The sequence below is a fragment of the Selaginella moellendorffii genome, unplaced genomic scaffold (assembly GCF_000143415.4).
Source record: "Selaginella moellendorffii unplaced genomic scaffold, v1.0 SELMOscaffold_11, whole genome shotgun sequence".
In the NCBI taxonomy this organism is placed as follows: Eukaryota; Viridiplantae; Streptophyta; class Lycopodiopsida; order Selaginellales; family Selaginellaceae; genus Selaginella; species Selaginella moellendorffii.
The window spans coordinates 1261959-1287639 of record NW_003314272.1 but is presented as its reverse complement, the minus strand read 5'-3'; the positions used below and the strand labels follow the sequence as shown (position 1 = coordinate 1287639).

General features: G+C 48.7%; 9 protein-coding genes and 1 non-coding gene across 11 annotated transcripts; 3 read left to right on the top strand and 7 right to left on the bottom strand.

Moving 5' to 3' along the window:
* Positions 1–9: 9 nt before the first annotated feature.
* Positions 10–1740, bottom strand: LOC9658585 (eukaryotic translation initiation factor 5). The gene has a single exon (XM_024673745.1). It carries the CDS (start codon positions 1525–1527, stop codon positions 160–162), a length of 1368 nt encoding a protein of 455 aa, XP_024529513.1. The 5' UTR covers positions 1528–1740; the 3' UTR covers positions 10–159.
* Positions 1741–2304: 564 nt separating this feature from the next.
* LOC9650965 (malate dehydrogenase 2, mitochondrial) lies at positions 2305–4028 on the top strand. The gene is made up of 7 exons (XM_002968982.2): positions 2305–2559; positions 2694–2867; positions 2917–3085; positions 3167–3228; positions 3323–3444; positions 3512–3632; positions 3692–4028. The coding sequence occupies exons 1-7, from the start codon at positions 2305–2307 to the stop codon at positions 3863–3865; spliced, it is 1077 nt and encodes a 358-aa protein (XP_002969028.1). The 3' UTR covers positions 3866–4028.
* On the bottom strand, positions 3993–6680 carry LOC9650964 (multicopper oxidase LPR1). The gene is made up of 4 exons (XM_002968705.2): positions 6206–6680; positions 5564–6133; positions 4544–5482; positions 3993–4393 (listed from the first exon to the last, which is right to left on the bottom strand). The coding sequence occupies exons 1-4, from the start codon at positions 6410–6412 to the stop codon at positions 4343–4345; spliced, it is 1767 nt and encodes a 588-aa protein (XP_002968751.1). The 5' UTR covers positions 6413–6680; the 3' UTR covers positions 3993–4342.
* Positions 6681–6712: 32 nt separating this feature from the next.
* Positions 6713–6785, bottom strand: TRNAF-GAA. The gene has a single exon. It is a non-coding gene; the product is annotated as a tRNA-Phe (tRNA).
* A 97-nt stretch (positions 6786–6882) lies between these two features.
* LOC9650963 (E3 ubiquitin-protein ligase SPL2) lies at positions 6883–8389 on the bottom strand. The gene is made up of 6 exons (XM_002968704.2): positions 8020–8389; positions 7850–7954; positions 7620–7790; positions 7432–7556; positions 7262–7381; positions 6883–7201 (listed from the first exon to the last, which is right to left on the bottom strand). The coding sequence occupies exons 1-6, from the start codon at positions 8362–8364 to the stop codon at positions 6898–6900; spliced, it is 1170 nt and encodes a 389-aa protein (XP_002968750.1). The 5' UTR covers positions 8365–8389; the 3' UTR covers positions 6883–6897.
* On the bottom strand, positions 8381–9254 carry LOC112345955 (anther-specific proline-rich protein APG-like). Its single transcript, XM_024673746.1, has 6 exons — positions 9144–9254; positions 9049–9063; positions 8940–8966; positions 8854–8880; positions 8688–8795; positions 8381–8625 (listed from the first exon to the last, which is right to left on the bottom strand). Exons 1-6 carry the CDS (start codon positions 9220–9222, stop codon positions 8450–8452), a joined length of 432 nt encoding a protein of 143 aa, XP_024529514.1. The 5' UTR covers positions 9223–9254; the 3' UTR covers positions 8381–8449.
* A 726-nt stretch (positions 9255–9980) lies between these two features.
* On the top strand, positions 9981–11987 carry LOC112346010 (pentatricopeptide repeat-containing protein At4g02750-like). Its single transcript, XM_024673927.1, has one exon. It carries the CDS (start codon positions 9981–9983, stop codon positions 11985–11987), a length of 2007 nt encoding a protein of 668 aa, XP_024529695.1.
* A 12-nt stretch (positions 11988–11999) lies between these two features.
* On the top strand, positions 12000–13745 carry LOC112346009 (pentatricopeptide repeat-containing protein At4g02750-like). The gene has a single exon (XM_024673926.1). It carries the CDS (start codon positions 12000–12002, stop codon positions 13743–13745), a length of 1746 nt encoding a protein of 581 aa, XP_024529694.1.
* Positions 13746–14890: 1145 nt separating this feature from the next.
* Positions 14891–18955, bottom strand: LOC9650962 (putative lysine-specific demethylase JMJ16). 2 transcript variants are annotated; one of them, XM_024673915.1, is made up of 13 exons: positions 18459–18955; positions 18324–18369; positions 17940–18244; positions 17811–17876; positions 17644–17721; positions 17140–17589; positions 16867–17088; positions 16631–16792; positions 16239–16559; positions 15599–16172; positions 15429–15532; positions 15171–15368; positions 14891–15110 (listed from the first exon to the last, which is right to left on the bottom strand). In XM_024673915.1, the coding sequence occupies exons 2-13, from the start codon at positions 18343–18345 to the stop codon at positions 15033–15035; spliced, it is 2580 nt and encodes an 859-aa protein (XP_024529683.1). In that variant the 5' UTR covers positions 18346–18369; positions 18459–18955; the 3' UTR covers positions 14891–15032. The 2 variants fall into 2 exon arrangements, with proteins under 2 accessions (XP_024529683.1, XP_024529682.1); XM_024673914.1 differs by having other exon boundaries at positions 16867–17589.
* A 135-nt stretch (positions 18956–19090) lies between these two features.
* LOC9658584 lies at positions 19091–19879 on the bottom strand. Its single transcript, XM_024673828.1, has one exon. It carries the CDS (start codon positions 19846–19848, stop codon positions 19408–19410), a length of 441 nt encoding a protein of 146 aa, XP_024529596.1. The 5' UTR covers positions 19849–19879; the 3' UTR covers positions 19091–19407.
* Between the last annotated feature and the right edge of the window lie 5802 nt (positions 19880–25681).

The window sequence follows — 25681 nt, the reverse complement described above, 5'->3', positions numbered from 1 at the left end:
CTATAAGGGTACATAACATTATAAAAGTTTATTATTTCGTGAAGAGGATGAACAACACACCATAGAGAAGCAAGCCACACACACGCACACGATCAAACGATGGAAGAAAGAAAGAAAGAACGAAGAAGAAATCCAACCCAGCCCAGCGCGTAGCATCCTCTACTCGTCCTCCGTCTCGGTCTCGGCCTCGGCGTTCTCCAGCCACTGTATGAACGGCTCCACCGCCTTTTTGACGTTTTCGGCCTTGGCTCCCACCAGCGGCGATGGCTTGGACGAATACCACTCGAGGATGTGCTCCTCCTCCAGCACGTCCGCGTCGTACAGGAACTTGAGCACCAGGAGCATCTGCTTGGACACGTCCACCCCGGTGGACGCGAACACCTCCATCGCCACCAGCAAGTTCTTCTGGCAGCTCTCGTCCTGCACCACCACTTCGAGGTACTCCTTGGACTTCTTCACCTCCTTGAACAGATCCTTGCTCACGCCGTCGAACAGAGCCTGGAAGTAGGCCACCATCACGTCCAGCGGCGGATCCGGCTTGTTGAGCACCAGGGACGCGGCCTCGGCGGCGGAGCAGCCGCTCGCGATCTTCGCCTTGAGATCCTTCACCAGCTTGTCGTGCAGGCTCAGCTCCTGGAGCTTGGGAATGTCGGCCTCCTTAATATCCGACTTCTTGGACGAGAGGGACTTCCTCATCTTCGACTTGCCGCCGCCGACGCCCACGCGGGGGGAGTCCACCGGCTTGTCCTCCTCGGGCTCCGCCAGCATCACCATCTCCGTCGTCACGCTGGTGAGCTGCTCCTTCATCCGCTGCTTTGCCGCCTCAGCAGAGGTATCGGCCTGCCACTGCACGTCGTCCTCGTCCTCCGCCACCTCCTCGTCGTCCGCCTGGCTCGCCACGGGCGAGACTTCCTCCTCCTCGTCAGACCCGGGCTTCTTCTTGGGCGCCTTCTTGTCCTCGTCCTTCTTCTTCCGGCTACCTTCCTTCTTGGACTTCTTCATCTCCTCGTCCGCAAGCTCGCCCTCCTGCAGCCGCTCCTTCTCGGCCCGGCGCAGCTTCTTGTCCTTGCCCGACTTCTTCTGCTCGGGTGGGTTCTTCACAATGAACGTCGTCAGCTTGTCCCGCATGTCCACGTTGGAGATGTAGCCACAAGCCGCGCAGTTGAGCGTGATCATCCCCGCCTTGCTCACAAGTATCTCAGTCTCCGGGTTGCTACAGCCATAGCACTGCACGTACTTCTTGATGAAGTGCTCCAGCAACGCCGCCAGCTTCCCGTGGTCGTGAGCCCCGTTCACGATCGAGGTCCCCGTCTTCTCATCAAACTTCGACTGCGCTCCCAGCTCGCAGCCAAAGTACTTGGTCGTGTAGGCCGGGGGGCGGGCGAGCGCCTTGGCAACGTCCACCATGTTGACGATGTTGGTCTTGATACCATTGCCGCGGCCCTCGATCTTGGTCACCAGCCGGGGCATCTTGTACCTGTAGAAGGCGTCATCCTTGTTGCTAGCACCGATGTTGAGGAGCGCCATGTTGGTGTTTCCGAAGGAAGAAAAAAGAGGACGCGCTGGAGGCGAGGATCAGCTCAGGATGATGCCGGGGTCCTGGAGGAGCTCTTCCTGGGGGCCGAGAGTTGCCGCATGCAGCACCAAGGTGGCGGTGGCGATGGCGGGCAGAGAGGCGAGCTCTTGCGGCTTATGTCTGTTCCTCGTTGTAGGGCAGTACTGCCCAAGCAACCCAACCAAACCCAAGTATATGGCGACGCCTTCAGACATAAAAGAAACTACTGCAGCCACCCTTGTCGCAACGCGCAGGAGCCTCGCAGCGCCTTCGAATCGCAGCACGGGCAGTGAATTTCGCTCCCACGAACCCTAGAAAACACGAATCAGCCGCTTTAGCTCAATCCAATATCAATCAGTCAATCAATCATTCGCTCGAGCAAGCGTTCACTCACCCGCGTGGCGCCGCCGACCGCTGCCACAATCGCTGCGATCCAAGGCGATGGAGAATCGAGAGCCTCTCTCTCTCTCTCGCGGCGCTCCTCTGCTCCTGTGCGCGGCGAAATCAGAGTAAGGGTTTTCTAGACAAGGCACAATGGCATAGAGAGCGCTACCCAACGGGAGCGCGCCACGTGCCACACCAATTCCCCTCCGATTCGCCCAACCGCTGGATATTGTTGTGGCTCCAAGATTAGGTCACCCCTTGGCGGCGAAAACCATGTTAGGGCTTCTTTATGCTATGTGGGTTCGAATCTTACGCGCCAAGACATTGATGCCAGCGTGGCATTTCTCTATGGCGCTTAAAATCACATGAATTTTAGGGCAGCGGGGATTTTTAGGGCTACAGCGATGGAGGCCTCCAAGCTCGTGCTGCGCCGGGCGTTCGCGAGGTCTGCGTCCTCCGCCAAGCGCAGGGTAGTGATTCTGGGTGCCAATGGAGGGATCGGCCAGCCGCTATCGCTGCTCATGAAGCTCAGCCCTCTCGTGTCGGATTTGGGCTTGTATGACATTGTGGGCACTCCTGGCGTCGCCGCGGATGTCAGTCACGTCAATTCCAGGGCACAGGTAGAGTTTGAGCTGTTGCTGTGATGTTCTTGGGCAGGATTTCTTCCTTCTCAAAACTTAAGCAGGTAAAAGAGAAAAATTGCCAGAATTTTTGTCCTTCGTTTTTCTCTTTCTCTTCTAACTTCCGGTTTTAGGTGGCAGGCTTTGCAGGAGAGGAAAATCTTGGAAAATGCCTCAAGGATGCAGATCTCGTCATTATCCCAGCTGGAGTTCCTCGCAAGCCGGGAATGGATCGGGATGATCTTTTCAACGTAAATGCTGGTATTGTCCAAACGTTGTGTACCGCTGTTGCGAAGAACTGCCCCAAGGTACCTTCATTTCTTGCTTCTCATCCTCTAATCTTTGGACTATCGTCAGGCGCTGGTGAATATTATCAGCAATCCCGTGAACTCGACAGTGCCTATAGCAGCGGAGGTGTTTAAGAAATCTGGGACTTACGATCCCAACAGATTGTTTGGCGTTACTACGCTTGATGTCGTGCGAGCAAGGACGTTCTTGGCGTCAGCGAAGAAGCTCAATCCATCTGGTAAGAAAGTGCCTGTGATCACTTTTAAAGGAATTAACATCGTTATCTCTTTCTTTTCCTTTTTTTTTTTCTGAATCGAAGAGGTTGATCTTCCTGTCATTGGAGGTCACGCTGGCGCCACTATCTTGCCGCTTTTCTCTCAGGTTGTTTTTTCTTGCATTTTTCTGGTTTACAACAGATCATTCTTTCGAATTATATAGTGAACCCGTTCAATGAACTCAGTTGCATGGCTGACAGGCAAGTCCCAAAGTTTCCTTGTCAACAAAAGAGCTCGATGCTCTAACCAAGCGGACACAAGACGGTGGCACGGAGGTTGTCAAGGCGAAAGCAGGAAAAGGCTCTGCGACGTTATCCATGGCGTAAGCTCTCTTTTTTGTCAGGAACTCCATTGTTAACAACTCACTCTCGTTCTTCAACTTTATCCAGATATGCTGGAGCTCTCTTTGCCGAGGCCTGTTTAAAGGGATTGAACGGTGTTAATAACGTGATAGAATGCACGTACGTGGAATCGTCAGTAGTTCCCGGGTTGTCGTTCTTCTCGTCCAAGGTACGTTTTTTCTTTTATGTGAAACGAGTAAAGTTCCTGATAGCGCAATGGCTTGATAGGTTCGGTTGGGGAAAGAGGGAGTGGACGAGATTTTAGAGCTAGGAAGCCTCTCAGACTACGAACAAAAGGGACTAGAAGCGATGAAGGATGAATTAAAGAAGTCGATCGAGAAAGGCCGGAAGTTTGTGCAGAGCGGTGGTGGTGGTGGCGGAGGAAAGAAAAAGAAGAAATAATCTGCCCCGTGATCACACACATACAGTGTACAGATAGTTCGTTTGCGATGATTTCTTTTGATATTTCTGGGGATTCCATTCTCTTGGCATGGCCACGCTTTCAGGTACTTAGATTTATACTTGTGGAGATTTTGAAAAACGGTCTATTGGTTTTCTCTTTTTACAAGACGCTCTTTTGGCAAACATAATAATGTCTGGCATCTAGACTTCATGCATGTTGTGAGTGCGAGCGCTAGTGGTTTCGATATTCCGCCGAGCACTGGGACGAGATTTTTCGCCAGTTGGAGCACTTGAGCACGAGAACTTTAGGCGGCAAACTCTGCGTGCTTGAGCTTTCTCTTTCGTCGCAAAGAAACAGCGAAAGCGAGAGCGAAAAAGAAAACAAAAGCATGCCTGGAAGTTCTTCGTTGTCAACAGTGTCCACGATTTGGAGGGGCCGAAAAGGATCTGGAAAGGTAGAACTATTTGGCGCCTCTACTATCGCAGCTTCAATGGTCTCATCATCTCGTTGTCTTCGTGGTCCAAAATCTGCAAAGCCAGAAGAGAAAAGCTTAGAACGACAAGAAGTGTCAGTACGGACGAGAACGTGCGTACGGACAGCATGTAGTACGAACGTACGGTGTTCTACCGTACTTGAGTACGGTAGAACCCGTTTCTAGGGTTCTTGGAAGAACTTACGTGACAGTGGTATGCGTAGCCCGGCTCCGCGGATGCGTCGAAAGGATATGGCCGCCCGTCGATGCCCGCGAATCGCACGAGGAACCTGGTGAGGTACCCGGGCTTCATCTTGTACACATTCTTCCACCCGGCCTCGTTGCGCGGCGGGCGCCTCCTCGGGCTGGATCGATCGATGAATCGCTCCGCGTTGCACGAGGCGTTCATCCTGTTCCCGTTGGCCAGGAGGCATCGGCGGAGATCCTCGGCGCTGCTAAGCCGCGCCTCGTCGATCACCTGGAAGGCGGCGAGGTGGAGGTGGAGCGGGTGATTGTCCTCGGTGAGGTTGATCACGCTCCACAGCTCGGTGCTGCCGCATCGCGGCGTCTCCGTGGCGGGGGCGTCGAAGGGCAGCGCGTTGATCCACAGGTGCGTCGGCTCGTCGGAGGAGCTCACGAATTCGTAGAGGTTGATCTGGCGGGCGCTGGAGGATTGCTCGATCGCCAGGCGCTGGATGGGAACCAGGAAGCGCGGGATTGTGCTGGGATCCAGCTGCTGCGACGATCTGGCCGCGACGAGGAATTTCATCACCACGCCATTGTTGGAATCGACCGCGTCGCCGCCAGGGAATGGGAACGCCGCCGTGTTCCGGAGCAGGACCTTGTCCCGTCGCGCCTGGGTGAAATCGATGATCACGTCCTGGATTTCCGAGGGCGCGATCGTGAGTCGCCTGGCGCGGATCGGGCGGGGGAGATAGAATGCGTCGGAGCCGATTTGCGTGAAGGTCAGCAGCGAGCCGGAATCGTCGTCGCTGGAGGATCCAGCGCTATGATCGGAGAGGCGGAGCTCGTAGAATCGAGCATTGCTGCTGTTGATGATCCGGAACCGGTACTTGCGCTTGGCGACGCGGAGGAAAGGCCAGGCCTTTCCATTCACCAGGATCACCGAGCCGAAATATTCTGGCTAGAACACCAAGAACACATCGATCAAGATCGCAAGAACTTCTTCCAAGAACACCAAGAAATCCAGAGATTTCGCTCTTACTTGCCACTGCGGATGGATCTTGGGATTGTTGCCCTTGGAATTCATGTAAATCGATCCGTCCTTGTTGAAATCCCGGTCCGCGATGATCAAGACGCGATCGAAATCCTTGCCGCTGGGGAGATTCATCCGGCGCTCCAGCGCGGGGTCGCGGATCACGTACGCGCCCGAGAGCCCGGCGAGGATGTTCGCCCTGGTAAGCCCCATGGCGTGATCGTGATACCAGAGATTGGCGGCGCCCTGCGCATTGCGATAGAAGGAAGATTTCGCGCGCCATGCCGGGCCGCGATCCTTGAATCCGGGCGTGAACCAGGCGAGCGAGTGGCCATCGCTGGCGGGATCGTTCATCCCGCCATGGAGGTGGACGACGGTGGGGATTCCGCCGTGGCGCGGAATGGCCGTGGCGATGGTGAGATCCAACGGCAGGATGTGCTTCTTGGGGAGGTGATTCTCCCACGTAATCTCCACGGGGATGCCATTCCGGGCCTCGATCGTTGGCCCTGGAATGGTCGCCTCCTTGTGGCTCCGGCCGTATGCAAACACTGGCGTGGCAGGGAGATCGCGGTGGAATTTCTGGAAGCATCGAATTCACAGCACAGCACAGCATGGATGAGATCGATCGAAAGATCGAATGTATGGTCTCACCCATCTCGTTGGAAACATCCCGATTGTGAGATTCGCGGGCTTGATCATCGCGCCGGATTGCTCCTCTTGGAACGCGCACAGGACGGGGATTTGCGGGAGCTCGTCCACAAACTTTTCCAGTCCCGTTGCGTTGAGGCTCTGGCTGCTCGCGCGATGGCTTCCAAAGATCCCCAGCAGCAGCGCTAGTAGCAGGAGGATCAAATCCATTCGCCTCCTCCAAATTCTCCAATCCCCTGAAATTTCAGAGTAAAATCACTCTTCCTTCTCTCCGGCGGCCACGAGAACGGGATCAATGGATGATCAGTGGAAACACCCATGCGCGCATCTGGACCCTTGATATCGCGATCATCGACGGTGACACGCACACACTCTTCTTCCAGTTTGTTTGTTGCGCCCGCGAAATCGCTGGGTTTTACTATTTGTCTACTCGTTTCAACTTTGACCATCAAATCCAGTAAAAAAAAAAATGGAAAGGAAGAAAAGGTCGTAAAAAAAGAGAACAGGTCGTGCGGTGAGCGTGGATCGAACACGCGACCTTCAGATCTTCAGTCTGACGCTCTCCCAACTGAGCTATCCCCGCAACGTTGAAACTTTCCCTTCTTAAATCCTCTCTATTTACACATTGTCGCCAACTTTACCACTTGACTCGCCACCTCCCATCTTGTTGGAACTCGGAAGAATCGGCCGAGAAATCAGTCGTATACCCTGATATATCCGCTCACGCTTTGCCTACACACCGGGCACCTCGCGTTGGCCGCGTTCTGGCTGTGGCGGATTCGGCGAGCGCATCCCATGCAGCAGACGCGATGGCCGCACGTAATGAATGCCGCTCGCTTCCTCCGCAGCAAGCACACCACGCACAGTTGCCCGTCCGGGACCTCGGACCCCTCCTGCGTCGTCGCCGGCTCCTCGTCCTCCTCCATCACTTGCTCCTCGCGGCGCAGCTCCTCCTGGATTTGCCGCAACCTTCTCCACTCTTTCCATTTACACCAGTTCCTGTGGAGTGACCGAGCGTTAGCTTCGCTGGAATGGAAGAGACAGAAGAGGAGAGCTTACTTGAAGGCAGAATAGCCGATAACTCCCAGTGCCAGAGAGCTGATCACGATCCCAGTCCAGAAAAGAGCATGAGTGGCGCTGGCTAGTTCCACGATCAGTTCTTCCCTGCTAAACTCCGTCCTGGCTCAGGAGAAAAGCATTAGTGTCAAAAACGATTGAGGCGTACTTACAAGAAGAAAGGCATCTGGTTGGAAGACTTAATAGCCGGGAGGCCTTGGGGATGTTTGCTCAGGAATCCTACAGCGGTTATCTCTCGGTTGAGTGGAAGGATTTTTTCCTCGTCGATGACACCAACCTGACAAAAGAAACAAGAATCAAATCGTTTCGTGGTCCAAGGGAAAACGATCTTTGTGCGTACTGGGTACCGTCGACCGAAGACTGCTTGAAGAAAAGTGGAGGACGATGTTTGAACTGGATGCAGCTGGTGAAACACCGTCACAAGCGGCAAAGGATGCTCCACATTTTCCATGTTGATGTGAACACAAGCACCATCGTATTGAGGATCACTGTCGAGTAGAACAAACGGGATCTAAAAGTCGCAAGAAAACACAAGAACTGAGAGACCATCAACAAAAGTTGGCGACTAACCTTCCTCCTGGAGAAGGCGACTTGCTCCTTGAGAGATCCCCAGCCTAAAAGCCCTCGCCATTCGGGTCCCCACCGAAAGAGTCCTCTCCACTCGTTGAACAGATACTGCCAATGCTCACAAGATCAGTAAACTCTCTTTCTAAGTAGAAGAAAGAAATCGAGATGCTCACAGTCTGCGTTCTCTCCACAAAGACTGCCAAATCTGTTTGATTCCTCGCAAGCAGGACCTCCTCGCTGCTCGTCTTTGGCGGCAAAGCCACTCGGCCTCTCACGATTACCAGCGGCGGGGAAGAGTCCGACGATGGTTCTTTCTCACCGCTCTCGACCAAGCTCCGGAGATCGTGAATTTCTACCTGCGCCGTGCCTTCCACCTGCTTGAGCGCCCGGGTGTGGGAGCCAAACTTGAGCCAGGTCCGGAGCGCCAGCGCTGCCATACCTAGGCCGAGGACGATGCCGTCGCCCGCCATCGCCAGGCGAGTGAGCGCCGCGCAAATCTCCTCGTCATGCGATGCCATTTCTCGAAAATCCCTAAACCCTAGAAACAATTCGCAACACTTTTTCTTATTCAAATAAAGGTATTACATTAAACTCGTATAATTTTCAAGGGGAAGACGGCGTAGGGTCGTCTGAAGTACCGGGCGTACTATACGAGGTAAAGGGATCGGGCATGGGCATGGGCATGGGCATGGGCATTGCCGGCATTGGCATATCCGGCATGGGCATATCCGGCATTGGCATATACGGCTCGGGCTCCTTTGGAGATGATTCGTCGCAACCTGATCATAGAAGAAGAAGAAAAAGACTATCAGTGACAAACTTCCAATAAATCTCTCGGGACCTGGCTTTGGTTCTGGTTGATCTTGTGGATTTGGCTTGGGCTTGGGCTTCGGTTTTGGCTTTGGATTCGCATCTGGTTTTGGCATTGGTTTCGGCTTGGGCGCCTCAGCTGCACAAATGAAATCATGGATTAGAGTCAGTAGCAGCAAAGATGTAGAAACTCCTGCCTGATTTTGGGGAGTCACTGTAATATCCTGCATTGCCAGCATACAACAGAGTTAGAGAAATCTACAAACTATACTTAGGATCATACCGCCGTCAGTTAGCAATTTGCGAGCAACTGCACAAGAGAACGGAAGGAATCAAAAGCCAAGAACAGTCAATCATATAATATTTGCAAGCAGTTTCTCGCATAAGTCTACCTGGCGTTGCAGTGTCTGCGAGCAAGATCATAAAAGAGTTACTACAACATGATATGATATACCGATCGAAAGAGATTGAAGGGCATGGCACTAACCAGCATTGCGCTTCTTTTCTTCCGCAAGACCCGAGATCGCAATGCAAGACAAGACCAATGCTAGCAACACGATCTTCATCTTTCTGGGAAGATCCTACGCCTCTGGAATTCTCACTGAAGAGCCTCGCCTTATAAACACCACTTGGGTGTCCCGGCATCACCTTCATGCTCGTCAGGGACAGCACACGATGTCATAAAGCGGAAGGTCTGCCTAATTGCTTCGCCCATAACAGCGGTCCTATAGGAGGCAATTTAGAACCGGAAATGAAAATCCAACAAAAGCACCAACTTCCATACTGTAGTACTAGAACCCACAGAAGATTAGGGTAATAACTGCAGCTGGTGGGATTGATTTGTACCTGAACGACTCACACTAAGAGATTGTCGAGATCTTTGTCTTTGTGGTGTGGTGGTCCCGATCTTGGGCTAGCTGAATCGCAGAATCTTGTGGAAAGGTGGAGCTGCGATCGCCATCGACGTGATCTGGGAAGGGAGAATGGAGGGGCGGCCAGGTTGTGAATGAGGAGATTTGTCTCGTCGCTCCCCCACTCCGCCACTGCCAGTAGAAACCAGGGATTCATCGACCAGCTATCGTCCACTAGGAGCGCGATCGAAGTCAGGCGCATTCATGACAGGATTAGGCAGGAGTTTGATCTTTCGGCGGACAAAGTACTGGCAGAGCGCCTCGTTCTTGGCTATGGCAGGCACGGAAGCGTCCAATGCGCTCGCAGAGTGTTTGATGGGATTAGAGAGCCCACCTCGATCTCGTACAACATCATGTTTAATGCCTATGCCCAGAACGGGTACCATGCCGACGCCGAGAGATTCTTTGAGACGATGCCGGTGCGTGATGCCGTCGGCTGGACGATTATGCTGTCCATGTCGTCTAAGGCGGGTGATGTTGAGAAGGCTAAGAAGATCTTCTATAGAATGCCTCACAGAAGCGTGATTCCATGGAACAGCCTTATCTCAGCACATTCCCAAGCCGGGCATTTTGCCACTGCGAAGAAACTCTTTGATCTGATGCCCGAGCGGACACTCGTGTCGTGGAACGCGGTTCTTTACGTTCTTGCGCAGTGCAGGACCACGCAGGTGGCGAAGAAAACGTTTGATTCCATGCCCGAGAGAAACATCGTATCGTGGAGCACGCTTGTGCTGGTATTTGCCGAGTCTGGAGATCTGGACGAGGCAACAGCGTTGTTTGATCGGATGCCGGAGAGAAACAGCGTGTCTTGGACGACCATTATCGATGCATTTGGAGAGAGCGAGTGTGTTGCCGAAGCCGAGGGGACTTTCCATAGCATGCCTCAGAAGGACGTGGTCGGATGGAACGCTCTGCTCACGGCGTATGCCCAAAACGGGCATCTCCACAAGATCAAGCTCTTGTTCGAGAAAATCCCGTGCCGCAGCGTCGTGACGCTCACGGCCATGTTTCAGGCCTTCTCGAACAGCGGCAACATCGACGAGGCGACACACGTCTTCGAGTCCATGCCCGAGAAGAATGTGGTGGCGTGGAACACAATGGTGGCGGCTTATGGCGAGAACGGGCATCTGGATCGAGCAAAAGTCACATTTGAGAGCATCCGAGAGAGGACCGTCGTGTCTTGGACGGCGCTTCTCTCCGCCTACAGCCAAAACGCGAGCGTGGAGGAGGCGAGAGCCATCTTCGAGCTCATGCCGCAACACAGCATCATCTCCTGGAACACGTTGATCACGACTTACTGCCAAGGCGCCGGGGCCAGCGAGATTCATCTCCGAGAGGCCGAGATCTTGTTCGCTACAATGCCGTGTTGCAACGAGATAACGTGGAACTCGATCATGGTGGCTTACGTCCAGTCCGGCAAGATTCAAGAGGCTCAGCTCGTCTTCGACCGGATTCCAAAGTGGACCGTCATATCGTGGAACGTTTTGATGGTCGGCCTGGCCCAGAACGGCGAGCTCGATCGAGCAAAGAGACTCTTCGATGCCACCCCGAGGCCAAACGTCGTCTCTCGCAACGCGATGATCGCAGCGTATGCCCAAAACGGGCATGTCATCGAGGCCAAGGAGCTCTTCGACGGCATGAACGAGCGAGAGAGGAATGTGGTGACTTGGAACGCGATGGTGGCGGGCTACGCGCAAAACGACCAGCTCGAGCGAGCGAGCGGGCTCTTTTGTGAGATGCCCGTGAGGAACAGAATCTCGTGGAACTGCCTCCTCGCGGCATTTGCTCACAGCGGCAGCGAGAAGATCCGGCAGGCCGAGCTCGCGTTCCAGCGGATGCCACAGTGGGACTCGGTGTCGTGGAACGCGCTAGCGGTGGCTTACGTCCAGGCCGGATTGATGGAGAAGGCGAGCATCACCTTCGAGCTCATGCCTCGGAAGGATCTGGTGTCGTGGAACTTGCTCCTGGGAGCGTACGCCCAGAACGGGTATATCACCGAAACGATCGCGCTCTTTCGAGCTTTGCAAGGTGACGGTGTGAGAGCAGATGAATCCCTCCTCACCAGCGTGCTCGCAGCGTACAGTCGCGCCGGGCTGCTCGAGCAGGGCCTCGGCTGCTTTAGATCCATCTCCTCCGACTACGAGCTGGCTCCCAGGATCGAGCACTACTGCTGCATGATCGATCTCCTGGCCCGAGCTGGGGAGCTCGCCAAGGCCGAGGAGCTCATCCAGACGATGCCGTTTTCGCCGCATGGGATCGCGTGGGGGACGATCCTTGGAGCTTGCATGACTCACAGGAATCTTGACTTGGGAGAGAAGGCCATGGCGGCAGCCGAGACCTCGTCCTTCTCGTACGTTGGTCTCGTCAATCTTTTGCGTGAGGAAGGTGGTCGACCGGTTCTTTCGGAAGAACACCCATGATCGATCAAAAGAATGCTCGATCATTCTCGATCTTCCAGTGCTGTCGAAGTAGAAGCCTTGGATGGTCTAATCCGATCGTGCACCACGCTCGCGCAGGTGAAGAGCATCCATGCTCGGATCGATCCAGAGCTCCTGCGCGCCAGGACCTACCTCTCCAACGTTCTCATCCTTGTCTACGGCAAGTTTAAGAGTTCCAGCACCGCAAGAGCGGTCTTCGATGGCATCCTCGACCACAAGAGAAATTCCTACTCGTGGTCTCTTCTCCTCTCCGCCTACACTCACAGCGGCGAAATTCGTGAAGCAAAGGCTCTGTTCGATCGAATGCCCGCGTGGGACTTGGTTGTTTGGAACTCTCTCTTGGGAGCGTATGCTCACTCGGGGTATGTCCTCCAAGCAAAGCTCCTGTTTGACGAGATCCCAGAGTGGAACGTGATCTCGTGGACAGCCCTCTTGACGAGCTACATCAACAGCAATGACTTCGATTCGGCTACCCGAGTGTTTTCCAGCATGGAAGAAAGGAACCTTGTGACTTGGAACGCTCTTCTATCCGGATATGCCCAAACCGGGCATATTTTGCAAACCAAACGAGTCTTTGATTGCATGGCGGAGTGGAGCTTGGTCTCATGGACCGCAATCTTATCGGCATTTTCACAAAGTGGAGACATCGAATCGGCAAAAAATGTCTTCACATCGATGCCGGAGCTGGATTCAGTCTCCTGGAACGTGATGCTAGCAGCATTTGCCCGAGATGGGCAATTGGATCAAGCAAAGAGGCTGTTTGATCTAGTGCCGCAACCAAACTTGGTGTCCTGGAACTCAATGCTGGCTGCTTACACCCTGTCCGGGAAGATCGACGACGCAAAGCTCTTTTTCGATGGGATGCCTGAACGAGACATCATCTCCTGGAACACGATGCTGGATTCGTATGCCCAAAAGGGGCATTGCCGGCTCGAGGAGGCCACGAGCCTGTATGATCAAATGCCCGAGCGCAACACCGGGAGCTGGACGTCGCTGCTCACGGCCTACGCTCAAACCGGCCACGTCCAAGAGATGGAAACTCTCTTCTCTCGGATCCCAGGCAAGGACGTAGTGTCGTGGACCGTGACGCTCGCGGCCTACGCTCAAAACAAGCTCGCGGGGAAGGCGAGAGCTGTCTTCCACGCCATGCCCGTCAGGAACTCGGTCTCGTGGAACGCCATGGTCTCGGCCTACACGAGCAAGGGGCTCGTCCGCCACGCCGAGAAGCTGCTGGAAGGAATGCCCGAGAGGGATGGAGTGGCGGTGAATTCCCTGCTCGGGGCCTACGCCGTCAAGGGCGAATTTGAGGCGTGCTTGGAGCTGCTGCGGGAGATGGATGCTGGAGGCGGGCGCAAGCCCGACGAGGCCGCTTTCGTGTGCGTTCTCGCGGCATGTAGTCGCGTTGGAGCTCTCGCCGCTGGCTGGAGATGCTTCTACTCGATGGTGGCGGACTATGGAGTGGAGCCGAGCAAGCTAGCGTTTAGCTGCATGGTGGATTTGCTGGCGCGAGCCGGGCACACGAGAGAGGCCAAGGAGCTTGTCGCGGAGATGCCATTCCCGCCGGACGCCATCGACTGGAGGTGCTTGCTTGCTGCGAGCAGCACTCAAAAGGATCACACCATCGCTGCCAAAGCTGCAAAGTCGGCACTTAGGCTATCTCCAGTGAGCACCTCGTCCTACTTGATCCTAGCGAACACTTGTCAGGGGAGCAAGGAGCGCTCAAGATTGTATTTAATGTGAACACCCTCAGTCAACCCCTTGGGGCAGAAGACCTTAGAAAACACTGCGAAATCCGAAAAAACTGTGATTTGCTCGTTGATCTGTTCAAGAACAATCTAAAGTAAAGCAGGGGAATAGGTGATCAGTTTATATGCTATTTACCTTAATTACAAATCTTATAAAACCTATTTATTTAATTCTTCCTATTTTGTCCTGCTTCTTATATGAAATTTTGGTTTTAGAAAACTTTATGGGAATAGCCAGGAATATTTTAGAATCTTCCTTAATCTAATGTTAACACAGGCTCTCACTTCTCCAACCAGGATTGAGAGATTTGATGGGAAGATTAATAATTATATATAGACTTTGGCCTCTACTTTCTGCTTGATTTTTATAACACAACCTTTAGAAGCACTTTTTACACATGTAACTCTTGAACAAAGAATCAAACTAATCTCAACATAAAAACCACATAGTATGTTCCTAATTCAAAGCTTGTGTTACTAAGACACTTGAATCTACATAAATCTCTACTTTTTTACATAATGGACATGGTTACTTTCTATCATCATAATGTATGTAAAAGATTGCCAAGATTATTATGCTCCACTAATTAATATTTTGGTCTTTTAGTTTGTCAAAAACTTTCTTTGTGTCAAGAGTGTTCAAACACCTTCCATACAAGCCAACATAATCCACTTGGGAAGCTGGATTAATGTATTCTGAATATTTATTTTAAGAAATAATATTATAAGATATTCCTTAGTTATTATATAATTAAAATATAAAGTTTATAGTTTAGAACACATTATATTGTCATTTTTAATTATATATGTCTTTATAAGAAAATTCTCATTTGAAAATTATTAAAATTTTAATTTATAATATTTTTTAGTCATGATGCCATTGTAATAATAATATTTTAGATAATATTAATAATAGGAAATAGAATATTAAGTAAGACTTAAAAAACATATGAAGTAAAATTTGTCACTTATTTGAGCAGAAATATAGTCTAATTATATAGGAGAAATGTATGATTATCTACTTTAATTTAGATTTATGCAAAACCGTGTTGGACTTCAGAAGTTTTAGGAACACACAGCTGCAAAGTCGGCACTTTGGGTAGCACCTCGTCCTACTTGATCCCCTAGCAAACAGGACTATGGAAGAAGAGTGAGAGTTTCTTGTTCGATATTTACACTCAGCAGCAGCTTATTAGCAGCAAAACAGTTTAGTTTGGCTCGAATCAGAGCGCGACTACGATCAGTCCTAAATGAATCACGATCGCAAAAGAGGAGGCCACGGCTAGCTCCACAAGTCGTTGGTTTTACGTTCCATCCAATACTCGACGCACGAGTGTCTTGGATCCAGCGTCTCGACAGCCTGAAAGAGAGAGTTTCCTCTCCAAGTCAAGGAAAAGGAAAGTAGCGCGAGAGAGCGTACCTTGACGACGCTAGGCACCGTGAATCCAAACATCTCCAGGCCTTTGAGGCTCTCTGGAGGCCTCAAAGGCGGTAAGTTTGCCTTGCCACTCTCGCGCAGTTGTTTGATCCTGGAGTTGACTTTCTCTTGCACAGATTGCCAGCAAAAGTCGATGCTGGAGCACACGATCTTCTCGTGAGGCCGGCCCTCCATAGACACCTTTTAAGAACACAGTATAAGAAAACCATGCCTTCCAAGAAGAAAAGCTCCGCAAAGTACCTTAAACAATGGCTTCCCGTCTGCACAATCCAAGATCTCGGACATATAGTAGCATGCTTGAGGAAGATCCAGGTAGTCGTAAAACTGGACTCGCGTTCTAAATCCTACAAGCACAGACACACACAAACTGTGAGAAGAAAGTACGAAAAGAGAAACGAATGAAAGCTTACCTGCTGGAAGAATGGCATGCTTGGTGTGCCAGCCCGGCTTGAGCACAAGCCTTCCAGTTCGCACAAGCTCGATGTTGGGTGAGAAAGCCTTGCTGGGACGAATAACTCTAGCAACTCGAGGCCCGCCACCGCTTCGCGGCTCCACCACCATCAAGCCTTTGCCTGGTGCCGGATTGAGTACCTCCCCGCAGGCCGCCTCCCAGCTTCTACTACTCTCTAAACCGCTGCTGGGATCCACGAGCTGCCTGTTGAGCTCGGGCCGGGGTCCATGTATCTTAAACTTGAGAGGTGGCAGCGGCCGACCTTCCAGTTCTCGCAAGAACTCTTCCAGCTCCGACAGCTCGTGGCGGTACAGGATGAGTTTCTTCTCCGGAGTACACGAGCAGAAGCTCTTGACGTGGTCCAGGCACGAGTAGAGGTCTGGCGAGCACTGGCACGCCGCCGCTGAGAGGTGTAAGTCGTAGGAGCAAACGCAGCACTCCCTCTCGGCCGAGGAGTCGAAGTTCACGTCCATGGTTTGTGCTCTCAGATCATTCACAGCAGCTCGTCTTGAGGATTCCAGGTTGAGGCGAGCCTGGAGCAGCGAGTGGAATCGTCAAGAACACGAACAAAAGAAAGAAACGAGTTCTTCTGTGCTTACTTTCAGAGCAGACGCGAGGATTTGCCTGTGAGTGACGGAAGCCGAGACCTCTGCGAGCTCCTGCTTGACTGATGCCAGGAGCAGCTTGTCGTGCGAGATGGAGGTCTTTCGGTGCTGCTCCTTGTAAGTTTCCACGGCCGACTGACCGTGCGGAAGCCAGTTAACTGGAGCAACGTTGACAGCCTCCGCGCAGTTGAATCCACAGTTGAAGCCGGCATGGTACGCTCTCGGGAAAGTGATCACAAACTCGCCAGTGTTTTGGACGACTTTGTAAACCGGGACTCCCTCCTCTGCGAGGATGGATGGCGAAAGTTGTGTCACCTGGTCGTGAGAGAAGAAGAAAGCCAAGAACCAAGCCGTTAGATCCAAGATCAAGGTGTGAAAAAACTTACCAGCTTATGTAACAAGTCTGGCTGCTCCTTGAAGAGTGCTGGCAAGCGCTTCTTCATGGCTGCCTCTAGCTTGCTAGCCGCAAAGCCGGGGACTCCATACCAGATTTTCGGAGAGCCCCAGTGCATGTAGTTCACCGAGTATAAGTGATGATCCTCTACATGCTGAAAAAGAAAAGTAAACAGCGTTTGTCTTCTCGTTTCTCTAGTTCCTTGTTCCTTGATGCAAGCTAACTTACCCAGCAAAAGGAGGAGAAACACATCCCAACGTACAGCCATGGCACGACGACTCCCGAGATTTCGTCGGCTTCAAACTCAAGCACTGATCCTTTCAGTCGTGCTATGTTGTTAAGGTTCCAGCCGGACGTCTCGTAAGGAGTGGCTTGCTTGTTTGCCACCGTGGCCAATTTCGGGAACCCGCTCTTGAAAACATTGGTTTCAATGTCCGCTCCATACAACACCTGGAAATCAGGTGTTAGACAAAGGTGGTAACACAAACGAAGAAGTCTTGCCTCTATTTGCTCGCTTGGCCTCTCGACGATTCGCCAAAACTCCCGCTCGATCTGCTCGACGGAAGGATCGAGCCTCGACGTGTCGCCTTCCTCTCCGGCTTGAAAGTACTTCTCCTTGAGCTCGTCGGCGTAAGCCTCAAACTCCTTGATCGTGAAAGACGGCCCAGGCTCGAAGCCGAAAAACTCTTGCTGCTGGGCCGCTTGCGGAGTGAACGTAAGAATCTTGGAGACTTTCGGTCGGCTCTTCTTCCCGTGACTCGAAGTCGTCGGCTCGCGGACTTGGAGCTTGTGGATCTTTTGGACCCGGGTCGAGAAACGAACGGTTTCTCCGGCGTTATCCTTGAGCGAGCATGGCGGCCGCCACGACTTTGGAGGCACCACGCGGCAGATACCGTAAGGCTCTACGAGGGGCCGTATCTTCTCGATGTATTTCAGAGTGTCTTGGAACTCCTGCGCTAAACGTCTAAGCGAAACGAAACGGAAAGAAAGCAAAGAAGAAGTTACCTCTTCTGTAGGGAAGAAGACAGGCGCGGGATCAAGATTTGGAGCTCGGCCAGCTTCACCTCGATACTTGGTCATGATCTACACAAAAGAAAAAAGAAAAAAGAAAAAACGAGAGGAGAGAACTTAATGACTTGACAGATCACTAGAAAGTCAACAGGGAAACTTACGAGCTGGAAACCATTGGAGCCTGCACGACCTTGGATGACACCGAGCGGCAGTTCGTCGTCACAGATCTGGCCACCAGCACAGTACCGAAAACTTTAGAAAAAGAAAAGCACAGAAAAACTTGCTCGCACCTTTTCTTGACTTAATCCTTCGGTTTCGCTATCCGAGTCGTGGTAATCGATCCATGCTTTCCTCCGCAAGTTTTTCTCCGTGCTGGTGGTCACGGCTTTCGGTTCCTCCTCCTCGTCCTCGCTGCCGCTCGAGTAGCAAAACTGCTGCATCCGTCTCTTTCTTTTCTGCGGTCCTGCCGGCCGAGGCTCCTCGTCACACGGAGCAGCGGCCCTCTTCACAACGATGCGTGGTCTCTTTCTCATCACTTCCACCACTTCTTCCTCTTGTTCTTCTTCTCCCTCTTCTTCCAGATCTATAACTACGCCTGTAACAGGAGAAGAAAAGGTTGGAAAAAAAAAACTGCTCGGGCAAAAAAAATACAAGGCCCCCTTTTAACAACTTACAAGGAGGAGTTTTAGGATCCATGGCGACTTGGCTTCACACCGCTCTCTGCCATAGGCCAAAAAAAAAAAACCAAGAACCAAGCGAAGTTAGAAACGAGACCATCTTCTAGATCCACAACAAGAGAAAAAACTTACACGAAAGCCTTAGCTTCCTCCGCCTCTTTCTCATCATCAGGGGGCAGCACGACTAACCATGTCACTGACCCCCAAAGGAGCAAAAAAAGAGGAGCTCTCCCCAAATCTCTTACTTTTTGTTTGTGTTGGTGGTACCCTTGGTAGATCCCAGACGGGAACTCTCGCGGTGTCCCAGTGACTGGTAGTGCTAAAGTAGTAACACGAAGTGGTGCCTACCTACGAGAGAGCTCTCCCAGGGATCTCTCTCTCGCCTTGGGCTTGGCGGCCCTTTGACTCCACCACCACCGCGTGCCGTCGTGGAGATCGTAACTCCAGTACCATGAAACACACAGGGGGGGTTTCCAAGTTTCTCTTTCTTTTTACTCCTTCCTTTTCTTGACGAGTTCTTTTTTAGTGGATTTTTGCAAGACCACGCCTCTCTCTCCCTCTCTCTTGATTGAGCGATCAAAGCCCACCAGGAGAAAAAAAAAAAAAAACCAAAGTCTATCTATCCAACCCACATTCAACAACACACGCTTTTCGGTTGCGGACTCCACTAACACAGCGGTTAAGTTAGCCGCCAGGGCTGTTACGTTATGTTATGTTAGTTAGCGAGGTTTGCCACCAAAGCTACCGCGTTGGAACAACGGGAATGCCGTGAAGGAACAGCTTTGTGTATTCCAAACGTTTTCTACTTTTACAAAAAGACGCGCTACGCTAAATCTGGGGGCTAGCCGCCAAGACTGGCGGCAGGGACGGCACGGTATATCCCCCGCGCTATCCCCCAGAGAATCGCAGCCGCCGGCCGTGCGACCGGATCCACGGCCACCGTGCCACTTTAGGTCAGAATATTCGAAATCCTTTCTTCCCTTTCGTCACCAACACAAGCGAAAGCTATGGATTCCAACTCTCTCCCACTCCTCTATCTCTCACCTCCTCGTGAAGAAAACCGCCTGGATCGCGGGCGCGCTTAAGATTGCTGCTCCTTCCACAGGAAGGCACCGATGGCGTACTGGCGCTTGTCCTCAACGCCACCCATGTCGTGCGCGGGCAGCCCATACTCCTCGAGCAGCCGATCGATCTGCCACTCGGGCATGGTGGCGTACTGCTGCCGGGTGAAGCGCGGGTAGTGGACGGGCATCTGGAACTCGAATGGCACGCCCGGGTTCTTCACCACCGCCGAGTAGGGGCAGCGCGTCAGCCCCTCCACGTCCCCCGCGGACCACATCCGCCGGATGGGCGGCGCCGCTGGTGGCTGCTGCTGCTGCTGCTGCTGGCTCTTGGACGACGACGATCCAACCAGCTCCGATATGAGATTGCTGAGGCTGAATGTGCGCGGGGGCCGCCCGCCGCTGCGAATGGGCGATTCATTCTCGCCGCTGCCGCTGCCGCCGCCCATAACCGATGGCATCCTCCCTTGCTCTCGATCGACCCCGACTCGAGCTCCCGTGCCCTAACTTCTTAAATAATGCCTAACAATGGCCCGCCTTCTTACACGTGGCGGTTCTATAACCGTCCCTTCACGGCATCCACAGAGGATATCCTCTAGCTGCCCTAAACTGCTCCTTTTCTGTTTAACATAAAACATGCTTAACTAAATAATTTTAACACCAGAGCCTCGCCCAGCAAGCTTCCGGAGTTATTATGGTCAATCTTGACTATTCAACCATAAGAGAGTCTTTCCTTCTAAAACGTCGTGGATCAATCTCTTGAGATACTGAAGAAGCTCAAGCTAAAACAAATGCATAATTTTGAAGACGCATCGCTCTTCCAGTACCCTTTATCGCTACAGGTGCCCACGAAGTGCATGTTTAAGGCGTGGCATGCCCACAAACTGCAGCAGCTTCGAAGTGCTGCGAGGTTCACAGCTGTCCTTAGCGCCTCAATTTGCTAACCAAAGCTGTCAAATTGGAACATTCATAAATTTGCATTCTCAATGAGCGTGAATCAAGCGGTCTTAAACAAGATCTCTTCGTGGACAGCGGGAAGCAAGAGCCCAAGTTGCTCAATGAGGTACACCGAGTTCTTGGAGCAAATGGTACAAGGCCAGTGGTTCATGGACCTCGTTCCACATGCTAAGAAAGGTTGTCTCTTTGACACCATTTCACCAGTGAAAGAAAGATTTTGCCTCAAGACTCAATAGGAAGCACAAGCATTAGCATGGTGCAGGAGCAAATGGATGACAGAGATTATCTCATGAGAACCATGATGATCAACAACGACTCCAGGTGATCGACCCTGTCTCTCTTGGGCTATATCTTCATTGTGTAACTAGCATGCAGCCAGGAAGGCCATCCAGGAAATATGGTTGTCTCATCCCTACCATCTCTTCCTTGTGTAGTCCAAGTGAGCACACCTTGTACATGCACATTCTTCATAACCAAGTTGGCTTTGTCCAACAGAGACTACTCGCTGGTGAATGGACTTGTTGCAAAGGTCCAAGCAAGCTCCATAGATGCTTGAAAACGTGAAGCTATCCACATGTACCTAGTATGTACCCATTATTGTGTTCCAAGTTAACAAGCTCCAACCTCCCAAAGGCCCTCCTCAACCATACCTCATGGAAAAAGTGACAAGAGCAGCTCCCACTTGTGGAGATAAAACACCTCAGAGAAGGCCCTTGATTTCTTGTACTTTGTCAATTGAAGAGCTTTGGAGCAAAAAAAAGAGGCATTCTTCAAAGGTTTGCTATTGTTCTTCTTGGACCACCACTCTCATACACCTCAGAGCTCTAGCTTTATGCAATGGATATGATCATAAGACCTATTGGACATGCCAAAAATCTTGCTAGTTTGATTTATCTGTCCAGAGCTTGAGTGACATAAACCATAGGAATATTCTACGAATATTCTACAGCCTATGGGATTTGGCCTAAAGGGTTGGGAGGTTGGTGTAGGCTTGCTCCTTGTTCATTTCATTAGTATAGGGAGTAATGATCTTTGTAGTATTTTTGGTATAGCTAGAATTTTTCAATGATTTGTGAAAAATGTCTCAAAGATAATTGCTTGCTTGACTGATATTCTTTAGAATACATTAAAATATATTATTATTCATGGTTGGGATGAGAAGTGTTAATTGGTGTTAATAGTGTTGTATCTCTGCTCTTGTGTTGAAGATTTTTGATTTTGAGAAGTCTATTGGACAACTAGCCATCTACTTACATACATGAGCCATAAGTTTGATGCCACATAATAGAGTTAGTTTATTCAAGATAAGGAGTTGTATGTTGTAATTGTTACTATGAAGAAATGGTAACATTATTTGTATGGATTAGATTTCCATTTGAATTCAAACCAAATATTCTTAAAGAGTTTATTGACTTCAACTCTTTTATCATTGATATTCATGAAAAGGTTTTATAGAGAGATGCCTCTACAAATTTAAAGTGTGATAATTTATGTTATTCAAGATGTATGATAGAATTCAGGTGAAGAAGTGACATATGATAGTTTCTTATATTGATAAATTTGTTAAACAAATTTTGGTTGAGTGTCATGATGTGCCAAATATTGGGCATTCAAGGTATTAAAAACATATATGCTAATGAAGAGGCATTTCTTTTGGCTTAAGATGAAGTTAGATGTTGATAAGTATACATATGGTTGTTTGACTTGCTAAGTAACCAAAGTTGATCATTAGAAGCTCATTAGCCTCTATCATCCTCTACACGTACCAATAAATAAGTGGGATAGCATCTTGATAAATTTTTCACTAGTTTGCTCAAGACCTTTTAAGAAATAATGCTATTTTTGTTGTTGTGGATCATTTAATGAAGATGGTTCACTTCTTCTTAGTGAAAATGACAATTAAAGCTTCTAAATTTACTAAGCTATTTATAAACCAGTTAATCAATCTTTATGGTTTGTCAGGTGATATTATGAGTGATTGGGATCCCAAGTTCAAGTCCAAGTTTTGGCAAATAGTATTTGAGAAACTAAAGACTAAGTTAAATATAAGTAATGGTGAGCATCCATAATTGAATAGGTAGATAGAATGCATAAATCAACTCTTGGAAGATATGTTGAGATTTTTTATAAAGAATTTGACTTGTCTTTTATGTGTTTCTCCATGCAGCCTGGCTTTTGTTGCGTGATCCCTGTCACCAAAGTGTTTTCTCCTCCCTCTTCTCTTATGTCATTTTTCTTAAATATATATAATTTTTTAGAAATTTGACTTGCCAAGGAGTATGGGAAAGTAATTGCCTTTAGTCCAATTTGCTCACAATATGTAACACCCTATTTCTCTCCCTTAAAGCCAACTGAAAAAGAAGTAATTGCTTAATGAGAGAACCCTTAGTAGTTATTTTATCCCCATTTATTTTTTAAGGTTCCAAGAAACTTACCCCCCCTTCAGAGATGTCAATATCTTCATTAATTATTGACTATTAACCCCTACTAAGCCAAGAAGAACTAACACCTTTATTTCCAACTTGAGGTTCCAAGGATCCACAGTGACAGTATATCCAAATGTTATCCCATAATCACATGCACTACACTCACCCCCCTTAAAAAATGTCAATATCCTCAATAACTATTGATTAACAACCCCTACTAAGCTAAAGGGAATTAACATATGTCAATATCCTCATTGACTATTGACTAACAATTTTTATTGAGCCAAAAGGAATCAACACCTCCATTTTCACATTGAATCTACCAATTCTTTTATTGTGTAGATTAATTATTCCATATAAAGCAACTAGTCATCCATTTGATGCTCCACAAGAGGAAGGACATACACATGGATGCCCAATATATATGATTTCAAATTTAGGGGTAGGAATATATCTTACTCAAGGGTATATTACATTTTAAGTAACTATTAATTAATGGGAATCGAACCTGTGCCATTTTCTTCGATACCTATGGTAATATATGATTATGAGTTTAAATCTTTCATGAGTTTGAGTTTGGCTTTAGTTAGGGTGTCTCATGCTTGTGATTTCCTAGAGGATATAGAAGATAAGCTTGAGTTGGCAAAGTTGAATATGAAATAACCTCAAGAATAAAATTAAAGATTGGTTAATGAGCATTGTTGTTATTAGGAGTATGAAGTTGGTAACAAAGTTTTCCTTAAGCTGTTGAATATACAATAATTTTTAAAAGAAGGTGGCAATGCTAAGTTGTTTCCATGGTATTGTGAGCCATAGATAATTTTACAGTATGTGGGGGATCTTGCTTATATCTTGGACTTGCTAATTAGTTTAAAGATTCATCCAACATTCCATGTGAGCAAGTTTAAAGTGTGTTTGCACTCTAGTGATGTCATGGATAAGTCCATCATCCCTATATTGATACAAAGAAGGCAAATCTGGCCAATAATCATGCTTAAAAACACATGTAAAATAACTTAGGAGTTGTTGGTTTAGTGGAATAATTATTTCATAGATGAAGCTATATAGGAAATTGAGGATGATATAAAGAGAGTGTTAATGAGTTTTGGATATGACTTAAATGACATTCCTGATGAAAGGGAGGTCTATAATTGTTTGTTTTATTTATATTCTCTTGTTTCCATGATCATATTATTATATGAGAAAGCCATAATGTTTTCTTTCTTTCGTAGCCTTTTGGCACAATGTTGGTGTTGCCATTTACACATTTTTTCTCCATGGTTATATTGCCTTGGACTCTCTTCATGTAAAGCTCATTTAACTTCTTGAGATTGCCATCCACAGTTGGTTCATGAGGGGAGAATAACACAAACCACAAGAATATCCTAAGAATATTCTATAGCATGTGCTGTTATGCTTTAAAAGTTGGGAGGTTGGTCTAGGGTCACTCCTTATTTGTTTCATTGAGTATAAGTTGACTAGAGCCATCCCTAAAATCCATACTTTAACGTTTTATAAGGACTAAAAGCAAGGACAAAAGTAAATTCCATTAGCCACATGCCTTCTAAAACCATTTTGTGAAACACACTCCATAGCAACATAATTTCAAATTAAAGTGACTATAAATTTCATATTGAATATTATTATAACTTCTTATTATCTCATGTATAGTTCTTACTAATTATAACTTAATTTCTTACCAAAACTTATATCCTTTTTCTTAATAAAAATTTGTCCATACATATTATCATTACATCACTTCTTCCTTTTCAACAGCATTGCACTATGGATTAGTTAGATTGTAAGTGTGCTTGTAGATGATAATAGCATATCTAAAAATTTGGAAAATCCACATCATACATATTAGCAATTTGGGGTGGGAATTTGTTTCTTATGGTAATTGTAACTTTTTTTCATAGTCACTAATGAAAATTATAAACAACTAAAGAGAATGACTCAAAAGATGATTCATAAGAGTTCAAAATAAATGGAAATGATTTATGAATAAAAGAACACTTTTTTTTCCAATCGGTTAAGAGTTTTGGGATACTTGAAGTTAAGCACCCTTAAATTTGAGTAGTATTGGATGGTGTAAATAACTAAAAAGAACAACTCAAGAGAAGGGAAATAGCTTATAAATAAAAATGCACCCTCTTTTTTAATTGGTTAAGGATACTTAGGGTTAAGTGCTTTTGGGTTTGAATAAATTCAAAAGTTTACAACTAAGTGATATCATAAGAAGTTTAAATCTAAAAGCTTACATTTGGCATTATTATATAAAATCATATCACATATTGAGTGTCGCAAATGTGACTTCAGGTATTGAAAGTTATCTGTCGGCTAGTCCTTATGAACACTCTTTCTTTACTGCCACGATAGCAGAAGGTCGATATTGTTGAATCCTTTATCAGTCCCTCTTGTGCTGGTGGAGTTAACTGGGCATTTCAAGTGTATTTAGACCGGACGAGCATAAGGACGGAATTCCTACGTATTATTAGCTAAACATACTAAGCCCGGTAAAGAGTTCCCATCTCATTTTATCTTGCACTTGCTAGTGATAAGAACCCCTCGCATATTGAGATTAGTCCCTCAATATTGCTACATGATATCTTACCGTGTCTGCTAAATACCCTCATTATCATGCCCTTTGTGTTAGTCTCAATTTGGTCCTAAATACTATTTATGGAAAGCATCTAGATTTGCTTATTTGGCATATCTATGGAATGTAGAGATTGTCTTGAACACAATAGTGTTCGTCCCGTGTCCAAATTTGCAATTTATGGAAGACATTCCATATTTAATAAGTTTTGAACTTGTCCCAAAGACTAACTCCTAATACTAAGGGAGGCTTGGGGTGAAAGCCCAAAACATGTATTCTTTAGGGGGAGGGGGGGGGGGGGGGGGGGTGCGG

Excerpts from the sequence above, each read along its gene's own strand:
- LOC9658585 (XM_024673745.1), bottom strand. The coding sequence starts at position 1,527 with ATGGCGCTCCTCAACATCGGTGCTAGCAACAAGGATGACGCCTTCTAC.
- LOC9650965 (XM_002968982.2), top strand. The coding sequence starts at position 2,305 with ATGAATTTTAGGGCAGCGGGGATTTTTAGGGCTACAGCGATGGAGGCC. Across the intron at positions 2,868-2,916 it reads TTGCGAAGAACTGCCCCAAG|GCGCTGGTGAATATTATCAG; the intron begins GTACCTTCATTT and ends GACTATCGTCAG. Across the intron at positions 3,086-3,166 it reads GAAGAAGCTCAATCCATCTG|AGGTTGATCTTCCTGTCATT; the intron begins GTAAGAAAGTGC and ends TCTGAATCGAAG.
- LOC9650964 (XM_002968705.2), bottom strand. The coding sequence starts at position 6,412 with ATGGATTTGATCCTCCTGCTACTAGCGCTGCTGCTGGGGATCTTTGGA. Across the intron at positions 6,134-6,205 it reads GGATGTTTCCAACGAGATGG|AAATTCCACCGCGATCTCCC; the intron begins GTGAGACCATAC and ends CGATGCTTCCAG. Across the intron at positions 5,483-5,563 it reads AGATCCATCCGCAGTGGCAA|CCAGAATATTTCGGCTCGGT; the intron begins GTAAGAGCGAAA and ends TTGGTGTTCTAG.
- LOC9650963 (XM_002968704.2), bottom strand. The coding sequence starts at position 8,364 with ATGGCATCGCATGACGAGGAGATTTGCGCGGCGCTCACTCGCCTGGCG. Across the intron at positions 7,955-8,019 it reads TTGTGGAGAGAACGCAGACT|TATCTGTTCAACGAGTGGAG; the intron begins GTGAGCATCTCG and ends GAGCATTGGCAG. Across the intron at positions 7,791-7,849 it reads TCGCCTTCTCCAGGAGGAAG|ATCCCGTTTGTTCTACTCGA; the intron begins GTTAGTCGCCAA and ends TGCGACTTTTAG.
- LOC112345955 (XM_024673746.1), bottom strand. The coding sequence starts at position 9,222 with ATGAAGATCGTGTTGCTAGCATTGGTCTTGTCTTGCATTGCGATCTCG. Across the intron at positions 8,881-8,939 it reads CAAATTGCTAACTGACGGCG|GATATTACAGTGACTCCCCA; the intron begins GTATGATCCTAA and ends CTGGCAATGCAG. Across the intron at positions 8,626-8,687 it reads TCAACCAGAACCAAAGCCAG|GTTGCGACGAATCATCTCCA; the intron begins GTCCCGAGAGAT and ends TTCTATGATCAG.
- LOC112346010 (XM_024673927.1), top strand. The coding sequence starts at position 9,981 with ATGCCGGTGCGTGATGCCGTCGGCTGGACGATTATGCTGTCCATGTCG.
- LOC112346009 (XM_024673926.1), top strand. The coding sequence starts at position 12,000 with ATGCTCGATCATTCTCGATCTTCCAGTGCTGTCGAAGTAGAAGCCTTG.
- LOC9650962 (XM_024673914.1), bottom strand. The coding sequence starts at position 18,345 with ATGGATCCTAAAACTCCTCCTT. Across the intron at positions 17,590-17,643 it reads TCTTCTTCCCTACAGAAGAG|GAGTTCCAAGACACTCTGAA; the intron begins GTAACTTCTTCT and ends CGTTTAGCGCAG. Across the intron at positions 16,173-16,238 it reads TCCTCGCGTCTGCTCTGAAA|GCTCGCCTCAACCTGGAATC; the intron begins GTAAGCACAGAA and ends TCGCTGCTCCAG.
- LOC9658584 (XM_024673828.1), bottom strand. The coding sequence starts at position 19,848 with ATGCCATCGGTTATGGGCGGCGGCAGCGGCAGCGGCGAGAATGAATCG.